We start from the raw sequence: 20,865 nt of genomic DNA, 5'->3' as shown, positions 1-20,865 counted from the left end.
TGTTAGATTTTCAGCCCCCCCACCCCTCCGCAGTAAAAATTCTTTAATGCCTCCATCTTAAATTTTAAATTGTAGAACACGTTACCCCATGCAATTCACACCACAGCGACATTACTTGACAACCCCCACACAACCTAACAATCATTCCTAATACATTTTTCAGACATTTCTTGTTAAAAATTATGCTGCAATCTGGTGATTCAAGTTTACGCAAGCCAAGCTTATCATAGAAACCTAAAAAATACTCTACACTACCGTAGCATTACACACCTCTTCCCTCGATCATCTAAGTGGCACCCCCCACTCTAGGAAATTCTCAGGCTTTTCCCACCGAAAATTGACTCATGAATTTAAATTACACACTGTTTTTACTTGAACAGCGGAACTCGGTATTTTACTGCTAGAGTGGGATGCTCCAAGCAATTCCGCCACAATGCCAACTATTACTGCACTGTGGCACCCTCTGAAATCGCCCCTTCACCCCCAAGACAGTTTTCAGACATTTCTTGTTAAAATTATGCTTGAACCCCTTGATTAAAATTTTTCACGAGCTTGGACTATCATAATAACATCCAAAACACTCCACACCCCCGTTGCATTACACACAACTCCCTAAATCATCCACATGGCACCATCCCCCCGAACAGCGGAACTCGGCACTTCATTGCTAGAGTTTGATACTCCAAGCAATTCACGCTACAATGCCACACTATTATTGCTCTGCGGCACCCTCTGACATCGCCCCATCACCCCCAAGACATTTTTCAGACATTTATTGTTAAAAATTCCGATGATTCCTTCGATCCGATGATTCAGGTTTTTCTGGAGCCTGGGCTTTCATAACACACCTCCCCCTCTATCATAAACATGGAACCAGCCCCCCTACCAACCCTAAGAAATTCTAAAAATTTTCCCACCGAAAATAAGCTCATGAATCTAAATTAAACACTATTTTTTCCTTGAACAGCGGAACTCGCCATTTCATTGCTAGAGTGTGATACTCAAAGCAATTCACGCCACAATACTGTACTATTACTGCTATGTGGCACCTTCTGACATTGCTCTATTTACCCAAGACATTTTTCAGATATTTCTAGTTAAAAATTATGCTTCAACCCATTAATTCAAGTTTTTCGCGAGCCTGGACTTTCATAATAACCTCCAAAATACTCCACATCACCGTTGCATTACAAAAATTCCCCTCCATAATTCACGTGGCACAACTCCCCCCCCCCCTCCCTTAGAAAATTCTCAAGCTTTTCCCACCGAAAAGAAGCTCATGAATCTAAATTAAACACTGTTTTTTACTTGAACAGCGGAACTCGGCATTTCAATGTTAGAGTGTGATACTCCAGGCAATTAACGCCTCAATGCAACACTATTACTACTCTGTGGCACCCTCTGACATTGCTCTATCATCCCAAGAAATTTTTAGACATTTCTTGTTAAAAATTATACTTCAATCCGGTGATTCAAGTTTTTCACAAACCTGGACTTTCATAATAACCTCCAAAACACTTCACACCATCGTTGCATTACACACCTTCCCCTCCGTCATCCACGTAGCAACAACCGTTACTATCTCCCAAGGACATTTTCAACATTTTTCGCCGAAAATAAGCTCATGAATCTAAATTAAACACGGGGTTTAGTTGAGCTGCGGAACTCGGTACTTAAATACTAGAGTGTGATACTCCAAGAAATTCAAGCCACAATGCAACATTCTTATTGCTCTATAGCACCCTCTGACATCGTCCCGTCAACCCCAAGACATTGTTTAGACATTTTTGTTAAAAGTTTTACTTCAATCCAGTGATTCAAGTTTTTCACAAACCTGGACATTCATAATAACCTCCAAAACACTCCAAACCACCGTGGCATTACACACCTTCCCCTCCATCATCCAAGTGGCATCACCCCTAACCATCCCGCCTAGGAAATTTTCAAGCTATTCCCACTGAAAATAAGCTCAGAAATCTAAATTAAACACCACCTTCCCTTGAACAGTGGAACTCGGCATTTCATTGCTAGAATGTGATGTTCCATGTAAATCGAACCTGGACTTTCATAATAACCTCCAAAACACTCCACGCCACCGTGGCATTGCACACCTCTCCCTCCATCATCCAAGTGGCACCACCCCTAATCACCCCCCCTAGGAAATTTTCCAGCTATTTCCACCGAAAATAAGCTCATGAATCTAAATTAATCACTATGTTAACTTGAACAACGGAACTCGACATTTCATTGATAGAGTGTGATGTTTCAAGTAATTTACGCCACAATGCCACACTATTGCTGCTCTGTGGCACCCTCTGACATCGCTCTATCACGCCAAGACATTTTTCAGGCATTTCATGCTAAAATTATACTTCAAACCACTGATTCAAATTTTCGCAAGCCAAACTTATTATAATAACCTCCAAAACTCTCCACACCACCATGGCATTTCAAACCTCCCCCTCTATCATCCACGTGACGTCAGCCTTCATCATCTCCCTTTAGGAAATTGTCAACCTTTTCGAACCGGAAATAAGCTCATGAATCTAAATTAAATAATGTTTTCTTACTTGAAGTGGAACTCGGCATTTCTATACTAGAGTGTGATACTTCAAGAAATTCACGCCATAATGCCACACTAATATTGATCTATGGTATCCTCTGACTCGAAGATAATACATTTTATCCTAGAAGTAACAATTTTCTGTTAATGCTAACAAATTTTCTGCTAGAAGTTGCAAGTTTTTCTTAACACTAACAAATTCTTTCTTGGAAATAAATAGTTTTTTTCATTAATACTAACAAAGTTTTATATAATAGTAACATCTTTTTTCTTAGAAGTAACAACTTTTTCCGCAATACTAACAAATTTGGCTTAATACTATCAAATTTCCTCTGGAAGTAAAAGGTTTTTCTTAATAGTGAGAAAATTTTTCTAATAGCAGCAAGTTTTCCGTAAAAGATAACAAAGATTTCTTTAAGAATTAAAAATTTTCTGTTTACGCTAACACGTTTTCTGTTAGAAGTAGCAAGTTTTTTCTTAACACTAACAATTTTTTATCTTAGAAGTAACAAGTTTCTCCTAATTCTAACAAAATTTTACTTAATAATAATAAATTTTTTTTCAGAAGTAACAACTTTTTACTTAATGCTAACAAAGTTTTACTTAATACTACCAAATTTCTCTTTGAAGTAATATTTTTTCTTGATAGTAAGTTTTCCGTCAAAGATAACAAATTTCTCTTAGAAGTAACAATTTTCTGTTTACGCTAACAAGTTCTCTGTTAGAATTAAGCAAGTTTTTTATTAAAACTAACGATTTTTTCTTAGAAGTAACAAGTCTCTTCTTTAAAACTAACAAAGTTTTACTTAATACTAACAAATTTTTTCTTAGAAGTAATAGCTTTTTACTCAATATTAACAAAGTTTTACTTAATACAAACAATTTTTTTCTTAGAAATAACAGCTTGTTTTCTTAATACTAAAACATTTTTACTTAATACTATCAAATTCTCTTGAAATTAACAGTTTTTTTCTTAATAGTAACAACTTTTTTTTAATAGCAGCAAGTTTTCCGTAAAAGATAACAAATTTCTCTTACAAGTAACAATTTCCCATTTACGCTAACAAGTTTTGTCAGAAGTTGCTAGTTTTTCTTAATACTAACAATTATTTTCTTAGAAGTAACTAATTTTTCCCTTATAACTAACAATGTTTTACTTAATACTAACAAATTTCTTCTGAGAAGTAATAGCTTTTTCCTTAATACTATCAAAGTTTTACTTAATACAATCATATTTCTCTTGAAAGTAAAAGCTTCTTATTAGTAAGAATTTTTTTAATAGCAGCAAGTTTTCCGCCAAAGATAAAAAATTTATCTTAGAAGTAACACTTTAATCTTTACGCTAACAAGTTTTCAGTTAGAAGTAGCAAGTTTTTTTATTTTTCTTAACACTAAAAAAAATTTTCTTAAAAGTAACAACATTTTCATCAATAATAACAAAGTTTCACTTAATACAATCGAATTTCTCTGGGAAGTAACGGGCTTTCTTGATAGTAAGAAATGTTTTTTTAATAGCAGCAAGTTTTCCTTCAAATATAACAAATTTTTCTTAGAAGTAACAATTTTCTGCTTTTGCTATCAGGGTTCTGTAAGAAGTAGCAAGTTTTTCTTAATAGCAACAAATTTTCTCTTCGAATTAACAACTTTTTCTTTAATACTAACAAGGTTTTACTTGTTACTATAACATTTCTGTTGGAAGTAACAGGTTTTTCTTCTTAATAGTAAAACATTTTTCTAATAACAGCAAGTTTTCCTTCAAAGATAAGAAATTTCTCTTAGAAGTAACAATTATCTGTTTAAACTAACAATTTTTTCGTTAGAAGTAGCAAGTTTTTTAAACACTAAAAAATTTTCTTAATACTAACAAAGGGGTGACTTAATACTATCAAATTTCTGATGAACGTAAGAGGTCTTTTCTTATTAGTAAGAATTTTTTTTCTAATAGCAACAAGTTCTCCGTCAAAGATAAGACATTTCTCTTAGAAGTAACACTTTTCTGTTTCCGCTAAAAAGTTATCTGTTGGAAAAATTGTTAACTACGTTTAAGTTAGGCTCATTTAGCTTAGGTTAGCATGAGCGGTCATAAAACTTTGTGAGTATTAAGGAAAAAGTTGTTACCTCGAAGAGAAAATTTGTTACTGTTAAGAAAAACTTGCTACTTCTAACCAAAAACTTGTTACCAATACCAGAAAATTTTTATTTCTAGGAGAAGTTTGTTATTTTTGAAGGAAAACTTGCTGTTATTAGAAAAAATTCGTACTATTAGCAAAAATTCGGTTAATTACAAGAGAAATTTGATAATATTAAGTAAATATTTGTCAGTATTAGATAAAAAGTTGTTGCTTTGACGAGAAAATTTGTTAGTGTTAAGAAAAAGTTTCTATTTCTAACTGAAAACCTGTTAGTATAAACAGATAATTGTCACTTCTAAGAGAAGATTCTTATCTTTGATGGAAAACTTGCTGTTATTAAAGAACATTTCTTACTATTAAGAAAAGACCTGTTACTTCCAGGAGAAATTTGATAATATTTGATAATTTTTTGGCTTTGTCAGAAAACTTACTATCAAGAAAAAACTGTTACTTCCAAAAGAAAATTTGATGGCATTACGTAAAACTTTGTTAGTATTAAGGAAAAAGCTGTTACTTCTAAGAAAAAATATGTTAGTATTAAGTAAAACTTTGTTAGTATTAGGAGACTTGTCATTTCTAAGAAAACATTTATTAGCGTTAAGAAAAATTTGCTACTTCTAACAGAAAACGTCTTAGCGTAAACTGAAAATTGTTACTTCTTAGAGAAATTTATTATCTTTGATGAAAAACTTGCTGCTACCAGAAAAAATTTCTTACTACTAAGAAAAACCTATTACTTCCAAAGGAAATTTGATATATTAAGCAATTTTATTTAGTATTAAGGAAAAAGTTGTTACTTCTAAGAAAATTTTGTCAGTATTAAGGAAACTTTGTTATTATTAAGAAAGAAAAAACTAGTTACTTCCAAGAAAAATTTTTTTAGCGTTAAGAAAACTTGCTACTTCTAGCAGAAAACTTGTTACCATCAATAGAAAATGGTTACTTCTAGGAGAATTTTTTTTATCTTTGATTCAGAGGATGCCATAAAGCAGTAATAGTGTGGCACTGTGGCGTGAATTGCTTTGAGTATCACACTCTAGCAATGAAATGGCGAGTTCTGCTGTTCAAGGAAGATCAGCGTTTAATTTAGATTCATGAGTTTATTTTCGGTCGGAAAAGGTTGAAAATATCCTAGGGGGGATTATTAGGAATGGTGCCACGTGGATGATGGAAGGGGAGCTGTGTAATGAAACGTGGCGTAGAATGTTTTGTAGGTTATTATGATAATCTTGGCCTACGAAAACTTGAATCAATGGGTTGAAGCATAATTTTTATAAGAAATGTCTGAAAGATGTCTTGGGGGTGATGGGACGATATCAGAGGGTGCCACAGAGCAATAATAGTGTGGCAATGTGGCATGAATTGCTTGGAGCAACACACTCTATCAATGAAATGCCGAGTTCCTCTGTTCAAGAAAACACATTGTTTAATTTAGTTTCATGAGCTTATTTTCGGTGGGAAAAGCTAGAAGATATCCTAAGGGGGATGGTGAGGGGTGGTGCCACGTGAATGATGGAGGAAAGGGTTTGTGTATTGCCATGGTGGTATGGAGTGTTTTGGAGGTTATTATGAAAATCCAGGTTCGTGAAATACTTGAATCACCGGATTAAAGTATAATTTTTAAAAGAAATGTCTGAAAAATGTCCCCAAGAAATGTCTTGGGGGTGATGGGGCAATGTCAGAGGTTGCCACAGAACAGTAATAGTGTGGCATTGTAGCGTGAATTGTTTGGAGTATTATATTCTAGCAATGAAATGCCGACTTCCGCTGTGTCAAGTAAAAACAGTGTTTAATTTAGATTCCTGAGCTTATTTTCGGTAGAAAAGCTTGAAAATTTCCTAGGGTTGGGGGAGGGGTTTATTGGGGCCACGTGGATGATGGAGGGGGAGGTGTGTAATGCAACGGTGGTGTCGAATGTTTGGAGGTTATTATGAAAGTCCAGGCTTTTGAATACTTGAATCCATCGGTTGAAGTATAATTTTTAACAAGAAATGTCAGAAAAATGCCTTGGGGTTGATTGGGCGACGTCAAAAGGTGCCACAGAGTAGTAATAGTGTGGCATTGTCGCGTGAATTGCTGAGAGTATCACATTCTAGCAATGAAATGGCGAGTTCCGCTGTTCAATTAAAAACAGTGTTTAATTTAGATTCATGAGCTTATTTTCGGTGGGAATAACTTGAGAATTTCCTAGGGGGAGGAGTTGGAGGTGGTGGTGCCATTTGGATGATGGAGGGGGATCTGTGTAATGCCATGAGGATGTTGAGTGTTTTGGAGGTTATTAAGAGAGTCCAGGCTCGAGAGAAACTTGAATTAATGGGTTGAAGCATAATTTTTAACAAGAAATGTCTGAAAAATGCCGCCAGGGTGATGGGACCATGTCAGAGGGTGTCACAGAGCATTAATAGTTGGCACTGTGGCTTGAATTGCTTGGAGTATCACATTCTAGCAATGAAATGCCGAGTTCCGCTGTTCAAGTAAAAAACAGTGTTTAATTAAGAATCATGAGCTTATTTTCAGTGGGAAAAGCTTGAGAATTTCCTAGGGTGGGCGGATACCTTGTGGATCATTGAGAGAAAAGATGTGTAATGCCACGGTGGTGTGAAGTGTTTTTTAGGCTATCAAGATAAGCTTGGCTTGCGAAAACTTTAAACAATAGATTGAAGCATAAATTTTAACAAGAAATGCCTGAAAAATGCGTTAAGAAAGATTGTTAGGGGGTTTGGGGTATAGTCAAGTAATGTCTCTGTGGTGTAAATTGCATGGAGTAACGTGTTCTACAGTTTAAAAGTTAAGATGGAGGCATTAAAGAATTTTTACCGTGGAAGGGGGGGGACGGGGGCTGAAAATCTAACATGCACTTAAAGGAATGATGTATTTTCGTTAAGGGCTCTCAGAAATATGTCAATAGCGCCTAAACATTTGCATCTTATATCAACGCTGCCCATTGGAAATGATTGCTAGGAGGGTGGAGGAGAGGAATCGTATATTGTCACGATGGTGTGAAATAGTCATTGTCTTTGCTCAATAAAAACGAGGGGTGAGATGTTTTGGCCAAGGAAACTTCAATGTCAAGATTGGGAGACTATTTTTTCGTCCCTTATTAGTTGATAGTCTATTATTTTCTGATAGTTAATTAATTTCTCAGACTTTTATATTTGTGTGCTTTTTCTTTTTCACCCTTGTCGTCCAGCAGGCTTTGCTACTGGTTTGACTAATTAATAGGAGAGTTGGTTTGAGATAAGTTGATGAAGCAGCTCTCTTTATTCCAAGATTCTACCTCTGTGGATGATCAAAATTAGCAGGACTGACTGGATGTGAAGTATTCATTTGAACCTGCAAGCTAAGGGCTGCAAAAAAGCTCCCTCAAGAACTCAATATTTCATTATAAGGCCTAAAAATTTACCTCTAAAATCATTCTTGCCCGTCTGGAAGTGATTGCTAGGATGTGTTTTTCCATAATGCATGGTTCTTTTTGCTTATTGTTTATTCTTTATAAGCTTTTTCACGTTTTATTTTTTGTTTGTCGTGTATGTTAAGTCTTTTTTCTGTATTTTAATATTGTTGTAAATTTGTTCTAATTAATAAAACTTTCATTTGCAATAACCCTAATCCTTTAGATTTATTGTTTACGATGGGTGTCTAATACCTAGGTGTTTATGTAATTTAAGCATGCATTTCATATTTATTATTAAAAATATCTTGAGAGCAATCTACAAAATTATTTGGCATCACTCCCTAACAAAATATTACTTAATGTGCGAGGTGTAATTTTTGAAAATAGATGTTTTCCGACTGCGTGCCAAATTTTGGCTGTAAACATGACATTCTAGCGTGTGCAAAAAATGGGGAGATCTCAGATGTCATGCAATAGGTAAATTTTAGAATGTAATGAGTAGGACAAAATACTGATAGCAGTTTAGTCTTGATGGTAGGAGAGATGTCCTATTGGAAGGAAATTGACCTTTCAAATCCCAGTGAGGACAAAGAACTATAGAAAAAAAGAAAGAATGATAAAATACGCTTTGTACGTTTTGGCTAAAAAAATTAAATGTTAAAAGGTATTATGTGACAGTAATGCGTGCATTGTCATTACATGAGATGCGCGCCATCTTTACATAAGATATGTGATCCGTTATTACGCAGCACCCACGTGTGTGCCGTGTCGGTTACTATTGGGGATTCCCCATGGGCTCCAGAAGTCTAGCTTGTCACATAAGATGGCGTCATCCATATTAGACCTGGTCACAGAAATTCTGGGTGTCTTCCAGAAAAACAATGTGCAAAAATTATTGTTGCTAGGGGAAATATTGGAACACCTGGTAGTGTCATGGGAAGTCTTCCAGCTAAAAACAGGGCTGTGTTTAAAATCCTAAGCTATTTTTTCACAGGTATGTGCTCGGAATCGGAACGAATGCGCTCGGAAGTGTCATTGAAATTCCATGCTGTTTTTCCTATCTGTGTTGCAGAAATCCCATGTTAATTTTCCCATCTGTGTTGCAAAAATCCTATGCTATTTTTCCTATCTGCCCGTTTAAAAGGTGATGGTGTGTCGCTAACTGTGCTGCCTATATTAGAATACATAGGCTAGTAACGCTTGTTATCACTATTTGTGTATTATGCCAACCACACTCCGATTAATCATAAAAAAATACTGCAATCTCGGGACTCTTTCCAGGGGTCGGAATCCTGTCAGGGGTTTCGTGATGTCAGAGGGATGCCGTGGAAACAGGGTGCCATGGAAATCCCGTGTTAATCTGCTATGGGTGTCATGGTTCCTTAAATGCGTATACTACTTTCGAAAAAAAAAATCCTTTGCGTCTTCTGAACAGGGGTGTAATTTGCTACGGGGCAGGGTGGAAATGGACCCCCAGATGCCTGTCCCCCCCCCCCCAGCTGAAATTTGGTATCTTCAAGAATCTTGTCAAAACTAAGATTGGCCTAGATACTCTGAGAATATAAAGAAACAGATAAGTTTTCTTGAGTATACATTTGCCTTTATGGTGCTATATGGCCCATTTTTCGTTTTTCACCTGGACATTTTCACTTGACTTGGGAAAATCGGCTCCAATTTCGCCCGCCTCCCCAGGATTTTTACCAAATAACGCTCCAATTTCTGAAAGATTACTATTCTGCAGATTCCCTAAGACCTAAAAATCTGATTTATGACTATAATATACTCCAGGTCTTATGATGGTGAGATATTCAAGGACCAAACTACTCTTCATTCCAGTCATAATTATGAACTGCATAATGAACAGAACCCCTATCACATGGAAGAACAAAATGGTTTCCTAAAATGCAACAGCCAGGGGATGACAACATTTAAGGAAAAACTGCTATTTTGTTTAGAAGAATACAACCAAAATGTAACAAACAAAATACAAAATCCCATAAAAAAATAAATTCTTATCAAATTTCGAATTCCTAAAAGCTTCCTTATTTGTAAGACAATGGTTTATCTCAACAAATACATCTGCTAATTTTTATTGTGGAAATCGAACTCGCAGTGCTACTTACATTACATAGAAAATTTTAACTTCTAAAAAATCTGATTATAACTATATTTTGGTGACTATCCTGCAACGGGAACTATAATTTTGTAGAAATAGTAAAGCAAGGGTAGTTGTCTTCCCAGTCACATGCTTGAATATTTGGATTATAAACAAGCTCACTTGGGCATTGCATCTTCACTGATTGATACCCTCCAATGCACAAATAGAAGCTGTGGCAGTCAAAAGGGTTGAAATAAATTCCATCTCTTATGCACAGCATTTTGTTAATCATTCTGAAAGAAGGAGTATCTGAAAGAAGGAAGTCGGTATTTTAAAAGCCAATCATAATTCGGCTGTTCCTGCAAAACAAGAAGATATCAATTTTTTATAGAAATAATATAATAAAATAAATTTTTATGAAGATATATTTTTTTTTATATATTTTTATTTATATAAATATATTTTTTTATAGGGATGATTGTTCCAGATTAGTATAAAATAAATTATTCACGTTTCTTTTCCACAGTGTCTTTAAAATCAGCTTGTATCAAAGACGCATTTAGTTACGGGTTTGAGTCGAAAAAGTAAAAAGCGTGTCGAACCAATAAACATTCAAATTGATAAAAGGCCATTTATTAGACAGTGAAAACAGATACAAAAGCCTGGGTATTTTCACCATATATACAGCGATCGTCTAATGATCCACATATACAGTATTTCTGCTGATCAAAATCGCTGTATATGCGGTCAAAATATCCAGACTTTTGTATCTGTTTTCACTGTCTAATAAATGGGCTTATCCACCTTTGAACTATTATTTGTTTGTCAGAGAAAGGCAGTGTAGTCTTGAAAAGAAAAATATCTAACTTAAGGTATTATGTGAAAAATACATCGTAAAAAGCGTGTCTTTTAATAAACGTTTGGACTAGTCTACCAACAAATTTTATATAATTTATTATCTTTTTTCTCTTTACTATTTTAGCGTAAATCTTTTTTTTAACTAGCAATCCCATTAAACTACGAAAGTAGTATAGCGATAATCTGAACAATGTAAATAAGAACTAAAAACTAATATAACACCACAGTGCTGAATAAGTTGAAACACGTTTCTTTTACCGTAATTTGCTGAGTATTTTACTCAATTTTACTCGGTTGGGTATTTTACTGCCAGACTTTTTCCTCTATTTCTCTCTCTCTCTTATTTTAATCATAAAACACAGTTTCAGTCAGGTTACTCATTAGAGTACAACAGTAACATAGCAGAAAATCAGAATAATCTGAAAAAGAAATGAAAAATTTTTGCTCAGTCATTAATGCGGCCACATAGCACTGCAAAACTGAAAAAGAATTCTTTGCCTTGATTTATTGCTTTACTGCTAATTTTTTTTCTTTTTTTTTCTATCTTTTATTGCGCGTAAAACAAACATTCACAACTAGCATTAATCAAACAGTTCGTGGTAACGAACTGTAAGTAAGGAGCGACCCGGCTCAATGGTAACCGAAACTCTAGAAAACGGGTTTTTGATACCAATAGATATATCAAAAGAATCATATCTCAATGCTGATTTCAAATATATAACTTTCATCAAGTTTAGTGCTACCCATCAAAATTTACACGCCTGAGAAAATTTGGATGATTTTCAAAAAAAGGGGGAAAGACCCCCTAAAAGCTATTGAGCCTTAATTAAAATTACCCCTCCATATTTAGAGTAACAGAGAACCCTCCTTTAGATGTTTCAAGCTCATAACAGCAAAAATGTGATCCTTTATATTTTTGCCAGAATAAGTATCCTGGAGGCTGGTTTATTTATTTTTTTTTTTTTTTTTTTTTTCCCAGGGATGTTAGTATCGACCCAGTGGTCCTAGAATATCGTGGGGGGGATCATTTGAATGTAAATTAAAAGTTATAGTCCCCTTATTAAGTGACCAAAAAAAATGGAGGGCAACTAGGCCCCCTCCCACGCTTATTTTTTTCCCAAAGTCACCCGATCAAAATTTTGAGATAACCATTTTGTTCAGCATGGTCGAAAATATTATAAATATGTCTTTTAGGGTGACTTAATCCCCCGAAGTTCCCTGAGGGAGGGCTAAAAGTTATGAACTTTACCAATTTTTAACATATAGTTTTGTTTTTGGGTATGTATACATATGTTTTCTGGAGGTTTTTTTTCTGGTTGGGGTCGGTTAGGGTGGGGCGGTGGTTATGTTGGAGGACCTGTTCATGAAGGAAGTTTTCATGGGGGAAGGGAAATTGCCATGAAGGGGGCGCCGGACTTGCCAGCATTATTTATTGGTTATTGGGAAGTATACAACCATTTTCAGGAAGGATTTTTTCTGGGGGGGGAAGGGCTAGAGGAAGGGGTTACTCTGGAGAATATTTCCGTGGAGGATGTTTCTTTGGGGTAAGAGACATTTCTATGAAGGGGGCGCCGGATTTCCAAGCATTAGAAATTAAATTGATCATTAGACGATCAGAAATAAAACAAAAAAAAAAAAGTTTTTTCAACTGAAATGTAAGAAGGAATATTAGAACTTAAAACGAACAGAAATTATAACGTATGTGAGGGGGTTCTCCCCCAGGTCAATACCTCGCTCTTTACGCTACAGTTTTTTTTTGTGATTTCAAAAGATCTATATATTCTAATTAAAGGGCATTTTTGATTCAGGGGTTTGTTAATCAAAATTTTTTTTAACTTTTAACGTAAAGAGCGTCGTATTGACTAAGGGGAGAACCCCCTCATATACGTAATAACATATACGTAATAAAAAAACAATAAAAAAACAAGCGATACGGCTCAATTATAATCGAAACTTCTAAAAACGGAATTTTGATGTCAATAAATGTATCAAAAGAATGTGTTTATAATGCTGATCCTAAATATATAAATTTTATTATATAAAATTTTATAATATAATTAAGCTACGGTAATTATTCTTAAGCTGTGAAAAAAAAAATTCCAAGACAGTTTTTTCAGGGTAAGTTATATCCTCCTGTGTCACTCACAGAAACCATTAAGAACTTATTCTTTAGTTTCTTTTATCCCTGCTCACAAGATGGGAAAAAAGGACCCCCCCCCCAAGTTTATTCCCATGAATTCCACCCCTCTCAGAAAAATTGGACCCTATAATTGTATCTTTTTGAGTTTTGTGTTTTGTTTTTTACTTTTTAAAGAGCATTAAACTTTTACCGTATCTTGGATACCTGTTAAAACCACATTTGGCACAACCGGGTCTCAACAAAAGTAAGAAATACTTTGATGCTGTGAAATATTGATACTGTGATACTCTCTCTCGCATAATTGATACTGCTGTTTGAATTGCTTTTTTTCTACCTCCCCCCATAAAATTGATACTGTGAAACATTCCGATTTTAGAATTGCCGCAACCAACAAAAGGTGGGGTACTGAGCAAAGCGAATAAGAAAAAAAAAAAAAATACAGACAAATAGATTTTAGTAGAGCATAGAAATTCATGGTATTTACCTCCAGAACTACATTCCTCAGAAGTGAATCCCTAATATATGGGACCACTAACTACTAAAGTCAAAAAAGAAATGAAGCTAACGAAGAAAAATAAAAATCTTTATTTAATTTCGGAAAAGCTAGAGAGTGTTAACTTTTGCTCTCCTGCTTTTCATAGCTTGTTTCTTTTTCTTTTTTTTTTAAACATTCTTTAAAGAGATGCTACATCATCTCTATAAAGCAAATTTTGATGCTACATCAAGAATATCGGAATATTTGGGAAACATTTCTCTGAGACATGTTTATGGCTTCTTAGCAATACCATCTAAATAATCTTTATTTAACCTCGGAAAAGCTAGAGAGCGCTAACTTTTGCTCTCCTACTTTTAACAGCATGTTTCTTTTTCTTTTTTTTAAATCATTCTCAATAGAGATATGAGTGAGGTACACTTGAAATTGTTTTATAGAGAGTAGTTTTCTTATTATGAATATAAAAGCCCAGACAGATCAAGTATTTTGAAAAAGAATGCAAAAATTAGTTGTGTTAAGAGCTATCTTATTAGTCGATCTACCATTAAGCACAAAAAATTGGATTTTCTTATTTTTGTGTTTTGTCAACATTTTACAGTATTTTTGATATGATGATTAATTTTTGAATTTTACCTGGAGTCTTAAGCATATTTTTCTCAGGTTTTTGCTCTCTGATTTTATTCACAGTTTCCATTTGATATTGGATTTTTCCAAAATGCTATATCACTGGCAGCTATATTATATGATTTTCTTCTATCAGATTTTGCCTGCCTTGTTGATGGGTTTTGGACCACTGCTATTTTAATATATATGCTTTCTTACGGGGTATTATTGTTATTATTATTATTGCAAAATTCAAAGGTGTTTTTTTGCAACAGTATAAATGACTCACAAAACTGAATTAGAGATCTGATCCCAAAAAGCCATTGCCTCCTCTCAGAAAATTCCACCCCTCTCAGAAAAATTGCTATCAGCTATATTATATGATTTTCTTCTATCAGATTTTGCCCGCCTTGTTGATGGGTTTTGGACCACTGCTATTTTAATATATATGCTTTCTTACGGGGTATTATTGTTATTATTATTATTGCAAAATTCAAAGTTGTTTTTTTGCAGCAGAATAAATGACTCACAAAACTGAGTTAGAGATCTGATCCCAAATAGCCATTGCCTCCATCCCCCACTAAAATAAAAAATGGGGCTTATTGGTGCCTCCTTGGGTGTGGTATTATGAGACAACATTTACATATATAATGTTTCCCTCTAAACTGAAAATATAAACAATTGGTCGTTACTTTAAGTTAAACTAATTTACTTTTCATTTATGGTAGAGTTCTAAACTTCATTACAAGTATTTTGCAGTTTCTTAAGGTAATAAGAAAGGGAGGGGGTCTCAAACTAATTGACTAGTAGGATTTAACTTGTATAGGACTATAGCTGAAAATATTTACCCTACAGAATTTCCCTATTGGTGCCCCCTAGGGTGTGGTATTTTAAGATAGGGCTGGCCTATTTCATTTTTCACCTTTTTATTAGAACCTACTAGATAGTTTCAAGTTGTCCACCAATGTTTCCCTCCAAAGTTAAAATCCCACTTAAAATTTTTAAACTAACTTAGCCAGGCAGCACTTGTCCCTCAAAAGATATAGGTGAGTCACCGACCACTTACCAGCCATTAGTGACAAGTGTCACTTAACCCCAAAACCCAGGACTAGAAAGAGAACTTCATTTATCCACCGATAAAAAATTCTCTTTCTTATCCACCGATAAAGGTCCTCAAGATTCTTTTTTTCTGGCATGGTCAGTGCTAAATGTATCTGGGTGGATTAGACTCTAGGCATGAAATCGGCAGCCATTACACATTTTACAGTCTATCCAAATTTGGTTGTTTATTTGACAAAATACCCTCCCTCTTTTTCAAACACTAGACGGACAGTGAACAGCTTAATAACTGGACGACCTGTGGCTAAACGTTAGCTAAATTTAGAAGTAGTAGGCCACTATTTCCGTCTACGTCTCCGAGGGGCAACAAAAGAAGATTGCCACCATTAACACTGACAAAGGAGTAGACGTATTCTTGGAATCCTTTAATTTTTTGTAGGGTTAATTGACTGAGAACTCATCTGATTTTCTACCGTCAAAGCGGCTCAGTAGCTGATTTTTCACATTGTTACTACTACTGCTACTATTACTACAACTACTACTGCTACTACTATTAAAACACTCACTGAAGAGCCATGTCGCTGGAGACCAACATAACTGTGCATGCTCCTACTCCATCTTTACCCCCCTATGAAGCTCTAATTTCCTCTAAATCCTTCCTTATGACCTTTTCCCACCCAATATGAGGACAACTTCCTTTTCAGTGTACCTCATATGAATTGTAAAAAAAATCTTTGGCAAACTGTCATCCTTCAACCGTCCATTCTATCTCAACCTTTCTTTTATTATACCGTTATGAAGTAAAATTGAACCGCAGCTTGTCTCAATTATTGATCTAAGAGGAAAAACTTGGCCAATGCATCTTCTCCTTTTCCTAAGACCACATTGTTCTTCTCTTAAACGGAGTTATCTACGCTGTTTCTAATAAGAGTTAAGAAATCAGCATTTGTTATTCAAATAAGTATCATCATGCTAAGTATTTTACTTCCACAGAAACCAAGTTAATGCCTCTGTAATTACCACACTCACTTTTATTACCTTTCTGATAAAGGGTCGAATCAAATGTTTCCTAAAATTGCTACGCATCTCCCTTTTCTAAACGCCATATTCATAGTCTTCAATAATGTACCTCTAATTTTTTAACCACATTTCAAATACTTGTTTACTTCACTATCAGAGACTGATGCCTTGTTATTTCTGAATCCTTTTAGCCCTGTCTCTAAATCCTGTTCACAGAATAAATCTTACCACACTTTCAAATTGTGAAACGATGTCCTTCTTTTCTATATGATTTCCTACAAATTTATAAAGGTTTTGCACATTCTCAAAATTATTTGCCTTTCACTCTTTAACACTTTTCTTATCCCTAACTGAGGCCTCATTGCTATCTCTAGCTAAGAGAAGTGTAGATAATCTATTTTCTTTCAATTTCTTAATAGCCTAATACGCCTTGTTACTATTATTCCATCTCGCTGCATCTTTGAGATTTCTGAGATCCATGGCTTCGATTTCACACCTCCTTAATTCATACTTCAATGCCTTCTCTATTTCTTTTACTTATTTTATTATTCTAAACAATTTCTTGTGCAAATCTCTCTTATTTTTACAAAGCTTAAAGCGTTTGCAAACATTTTCCTATCTTCATTTCATACTTTTCTCTCTAACACATTTTCTGGTAGTTTTCTAAAACTATTTCATCCATCTTTTACAGCGTCAAATTTCAAACTCTCCGATTTGATGTTCAAGTGTCCCTGGAAAGCTCTTCTCAATTTCTCATCCTGGAGTCTATCGACTGCATAACTTCCCGAACGGTAGTTACACTTCCTAACTCCCTGCTTTAGATTAACTCTGACACTACTATATGATGATCTTTACTTTCAGTAATCTTTAGTTATCTTTGCACGTTGTTGTAATAATCTAGTTGCAATAATCTTGTTTCAATAATATAGAAAAGAATTGCTCCTATTTGATGACATGTCTAGTATGAAAAGCCAGGCATACATGTCTAGTTACGTACACGTGAGAACAGGGCTTAAGGGAAAAACATCTTCAAAAAGTTTTTAAAGCAAAGCTAGGTTTAAAGATTTTCAAATTCCACTCCGCCCTTAGCGGAGAGGGAGGGTGAAATAGTCCGATTTCGGAGAATAATTTTTTTTCATTATTGAGCATAGCTTAGCATTACTTGGGATTGAATTCAAATTGTTATTATATCGAACACATTTGCAAATAACTTTTGTGACTTATAATTTCTTTTTTCTCAGCCTTTCTTACTTATGTTAAAATTCAAAAGCTTTTTCAAATCTTTTAGTTTTACATTTTAAGGAAACTTTTTCACAAATCACATTTTCGCAAATTTTTGACAGCGCTTAAACTACCCCTGAATTCCCTCCCCCCTATATTTGGGTTCCACCAAATTTTCCCGTAATAAAACTGGGCTTTCTAATACATCATCGAAAATTAACTTTAAGAATAACTTATGATTTTTATTTCATACTACCACTCTTATATTTAAGAGTATGCTTTGGTTGATTGCAGTGTAACCCATTTTTATTCAGGAAAATTCAGGAGAACCAAAATTTGAGAACTCTGAAACCCATAATGACTGGTGCAAATGTATTTTCCAAATGAGGTCAACGACTTAACTGAAGTTGATGCAATCCCAGATTAAAAATTTAACAGTAATTTTTTCTATCTAAATGAAGAAAGAGGTTCACCAGGAATTTATTTGAGAGGATGATAAATTCACATATTTAATACCTACTCGGTGAAATAGTTCCTTATCCGGGTTGCAGCGGTAGCTAGCAACCCAGTAAGAGACGATCACGCCCCATAATATAAACTAAAGTATCCCATAACTCCTGAAAATAGATTCAAATCAAAACAAGAAGCACACTATTAGAACCACCTTGTCCAAAACCTCTATATAGCAAACTTACTATTCCTTGGCTTGAATAACATGGAAAATATATTGGCTTGAAAATCAAGAAAATTGGCTGTAACCACGATATTCTTCAAATACGGCATCTTTCTTTCTATCCGTTTGATTTTCCTCCTCAACTAGCTCAGCACTGGAAAATCATAGTGCTGTATAATGGCTGATTTTAAAGGAAATAGCTACATCTAGTACCTTTTGTAATGGAAAATAAAATAGCTTTCAAAATAGAATCAATTTTAACAAAAAAAACGGTATTTTCGTGTACATGCTTCATGAATGACGTTATAATTGTATATTAGGTGAAAAGAATAGCAGCAAATTTTATTTCGACCTTAGTCGACAACAAAAGGGATAGTTGGACAACCTATAATAGTAGACAGCCCGAACTAAGTATTGGAAAAATTGCTTCTTAAAACACCCTTCTATTGAGGTATATTATCCCTGGAATCTAGTTTATTAATACCTTTAAAAAAAATTTCAGCAAACGCAATTCTAGGACAAAAGAACCTAGGTACAATGCTGATTTTATGGTATATCAGGCTGTAATTTTGTTTTTAGCCTGGGGAAATGAAAGATCTAAAAAAAATTCTGGTGTCAAAAACTTTTTTTTGCGTGCCAAAATTGAAAATGATAGTTATGATGGTTGGGTTTTGGATTTTGACATAGATAAGGTCATCAATGGTTCGGCGTTATGTTTCTCATAATGACAAAAGACAAGCCAGGGCAAAAGTTAAAGGTCTAATAAAAAAACGTCATTTTACAAAGGCACTAATTCTAATTTAAGGTCATTTAAATCTTTAAGGGATTGATTGATGAAAATGAAGCACAAATAAATGTGATTAAAAAACTAGTGAAAGTGAGAATCGCAATAGCTAAAGAAAAAGGCATGGAACAAACGACAGCGAGAATCACATTGAACTGTAAACGAAATTTTGAACAGTGATTAGTGGTTGGAAACTGGAAAAGACGTATTTCTTATCTATAGTATCTTAATAAATTAAGTGAGACGATCTATGAATCTAAACTACTAAAGCAAAAGGTGTAGAAAAAAATTTCTATAGTAAAGATAAACAAAAATGAACAATGAAATTTACGGTTAGAAAAGAAGGAACATTGAAGACTGGCCACAGAAACAATATAAATAGGTCAGGACTTTAAGAAAGAATTCGTATTTTTCACAGGGTGGCTGTATCGAATCTTTAGTGACGTCAAAACATCAAGAAAAGGGTCAAATTGTCTGCGGTTACAAGAAAAGTGACAGTAAGAATCTATGTATAGAAGTCTGCTGCATGCCGCTGTGGACTGGCGGAGTAGCCGCCGGGTTCTCGGTACTATTTATATATTTAAGTATGAACAAAAGTGTCCCTACCGTCTTGTCGTGAAGATGCTGGTGTCGCAAGACACAACATTAGAAACAAAGCCATAGGATAGAACTGATATGGTTTCATCCTAATAAAGCTGCTGGAAAACTGATTAATCGCAAAAAAAATCTTTTCTAAATCTAGTAAAGCTTATCTCTCTCTAGGCTGAAGGATTACATGATGTCGTCACTACTTTAATATCTTAATGGCTTGGTAAAGTCATATACATTGCAAACAAAAGGATTCAGATACAAAGAAGCCTCTGGCGCTGCTTAGTTGATGTAGTTTCATAAAATATGACATTATTAAAGTTTTCTGTTATGTATTGTTTAGTTGATAAAATTTTCCATTTTATCTATGTTTTGTTTTAAAACCAAACAATTGACCAATTAGATATTTTTTAAATTAATTAATAAAATTTAAATTTTATCTAATTATTATATTTAATCTATTATTTAATTGATATTAACTATTCAATCCCAATTTCACTTAATTCAAAGTAATTTTTTTCTATTCATCACAAATCAATCAAAAATATATTCAATAAAACTTGTTGAAATGTCAAATCGTATGTTTTAAGGCATCGACAAAGTTTCATGGTACGTTTTGCTTAAAAAAGAAGAAGAATCTAACCAAGCATTTTATTCATGATGCAACATTACTACTACTTATGCTACTAACAACTCATTGAACCACCAAGACATTTATTCTATTTAATATGTTAGTTATGCAGCATTAACTTTTAAATCGCAATTTTGATAAATCAGTTTCGTCATTTTATTCTTAATTTATATTAAATAAATTAAATTTATATGTAATAAAGGTTGGCGAAATACTATCAACCCAACATTTTAAGGCTGATAGTACATAAAGTTGGTAGAATTGACAATTATTGATAAAATGCACAAAAGACCGTACATTAAGGGGGTAAGGATTTTTGCACAAGAGGTCCTTTCATGAAGGATTTTTTTGTGGGAGAGGGGAAAATTTTCTTTGGAGAGGGAAGTGGATTTCTCATCATTGATTGAAAAACCATCAGAAATTGAACAAAAAACAAGTTTTTCCGACTGATAGGAAAGAGCAACGTCAAAACTTAAAACAAACAGAAATTATTCCGTATATGAAAGAGGCTCTCATATATCCCGGCTATCCCCTCATCAATACCCGGCTCTTTAAACTAAAGCTAGAATTTATGTCCCAATTCTTTAAGAACGACTCCTGTAACACAA

The 20,865-nt window shown here is 34.3% G+C and overlaps 1 protein-coding gene across 1 annotated transcript; it reads right to left on the bottom strand.

Moving 5' to 3' along the window:
• Positions 1 to 10,057: 10,057 nt before the first annotated feature.
• LOC148949694 (chondroitin proteoglycan 2-like) lies at positions 10,058 to 19,730 on the bottom strand. The gene is made up of 2 exons (XM_089093065.1): positions 19,645 to 19,730; positions 10,058 to 10,496 (listed from the first exon to the last, which is right to left on the bottom strand). The coding sequence occupies exons 1-2, from the start codon at positions 19,721 to 19,723 to the stop codon at positions 10,285 to 10,287; spliced, it is 291 nt and encodes a 96-aa protein (XP_088949191.1). The 5' UTR covers positions 19,724 to 19,730; the 3' UTR covers positions 10,058 to 10,284.
• Positions 19,731 to 20,865: the final 1,135 nt, after the last annotated feature.

The sequence above is a fragment of the Artemia sp. Qi Xiang Cuo genome, chromosome 8 (genome assembly GCF_049724085.1).
Source record: "Artemia sp. Qi Xiang Cuo chromosome 8, ASM4972408v1, whole genome shotgun sequence".
Lineage (NCBI taxonomy): Eukaryota > Metazoa > Arthropoda > Branchiopoda > Anostraca > Artemiidae > Artemia > Artemia sp. Qi Xiang Cuo.
The sequence above is the reverse complement of the archived record's forward strand: the minus strand, read 5'-3'. Positions and strand labels throughout refer to the sequence as shown.

Coding starts and splice junctions, on each gene's coding strand:
- LOC148949694 (XM_089093065.1), bottom strand. CDS start 19,723: ATGAAACCATATCAGTTCTATCCTATGGCTTTGTTTCTAATGTTGTGT. Junction 10,497..19,644: donor AGCATCTTCACGACAAGACG/GTAGGGACACTT, acceptor TCCTTCTTTCAG/ATACTCCTTCTTTCAGAATG.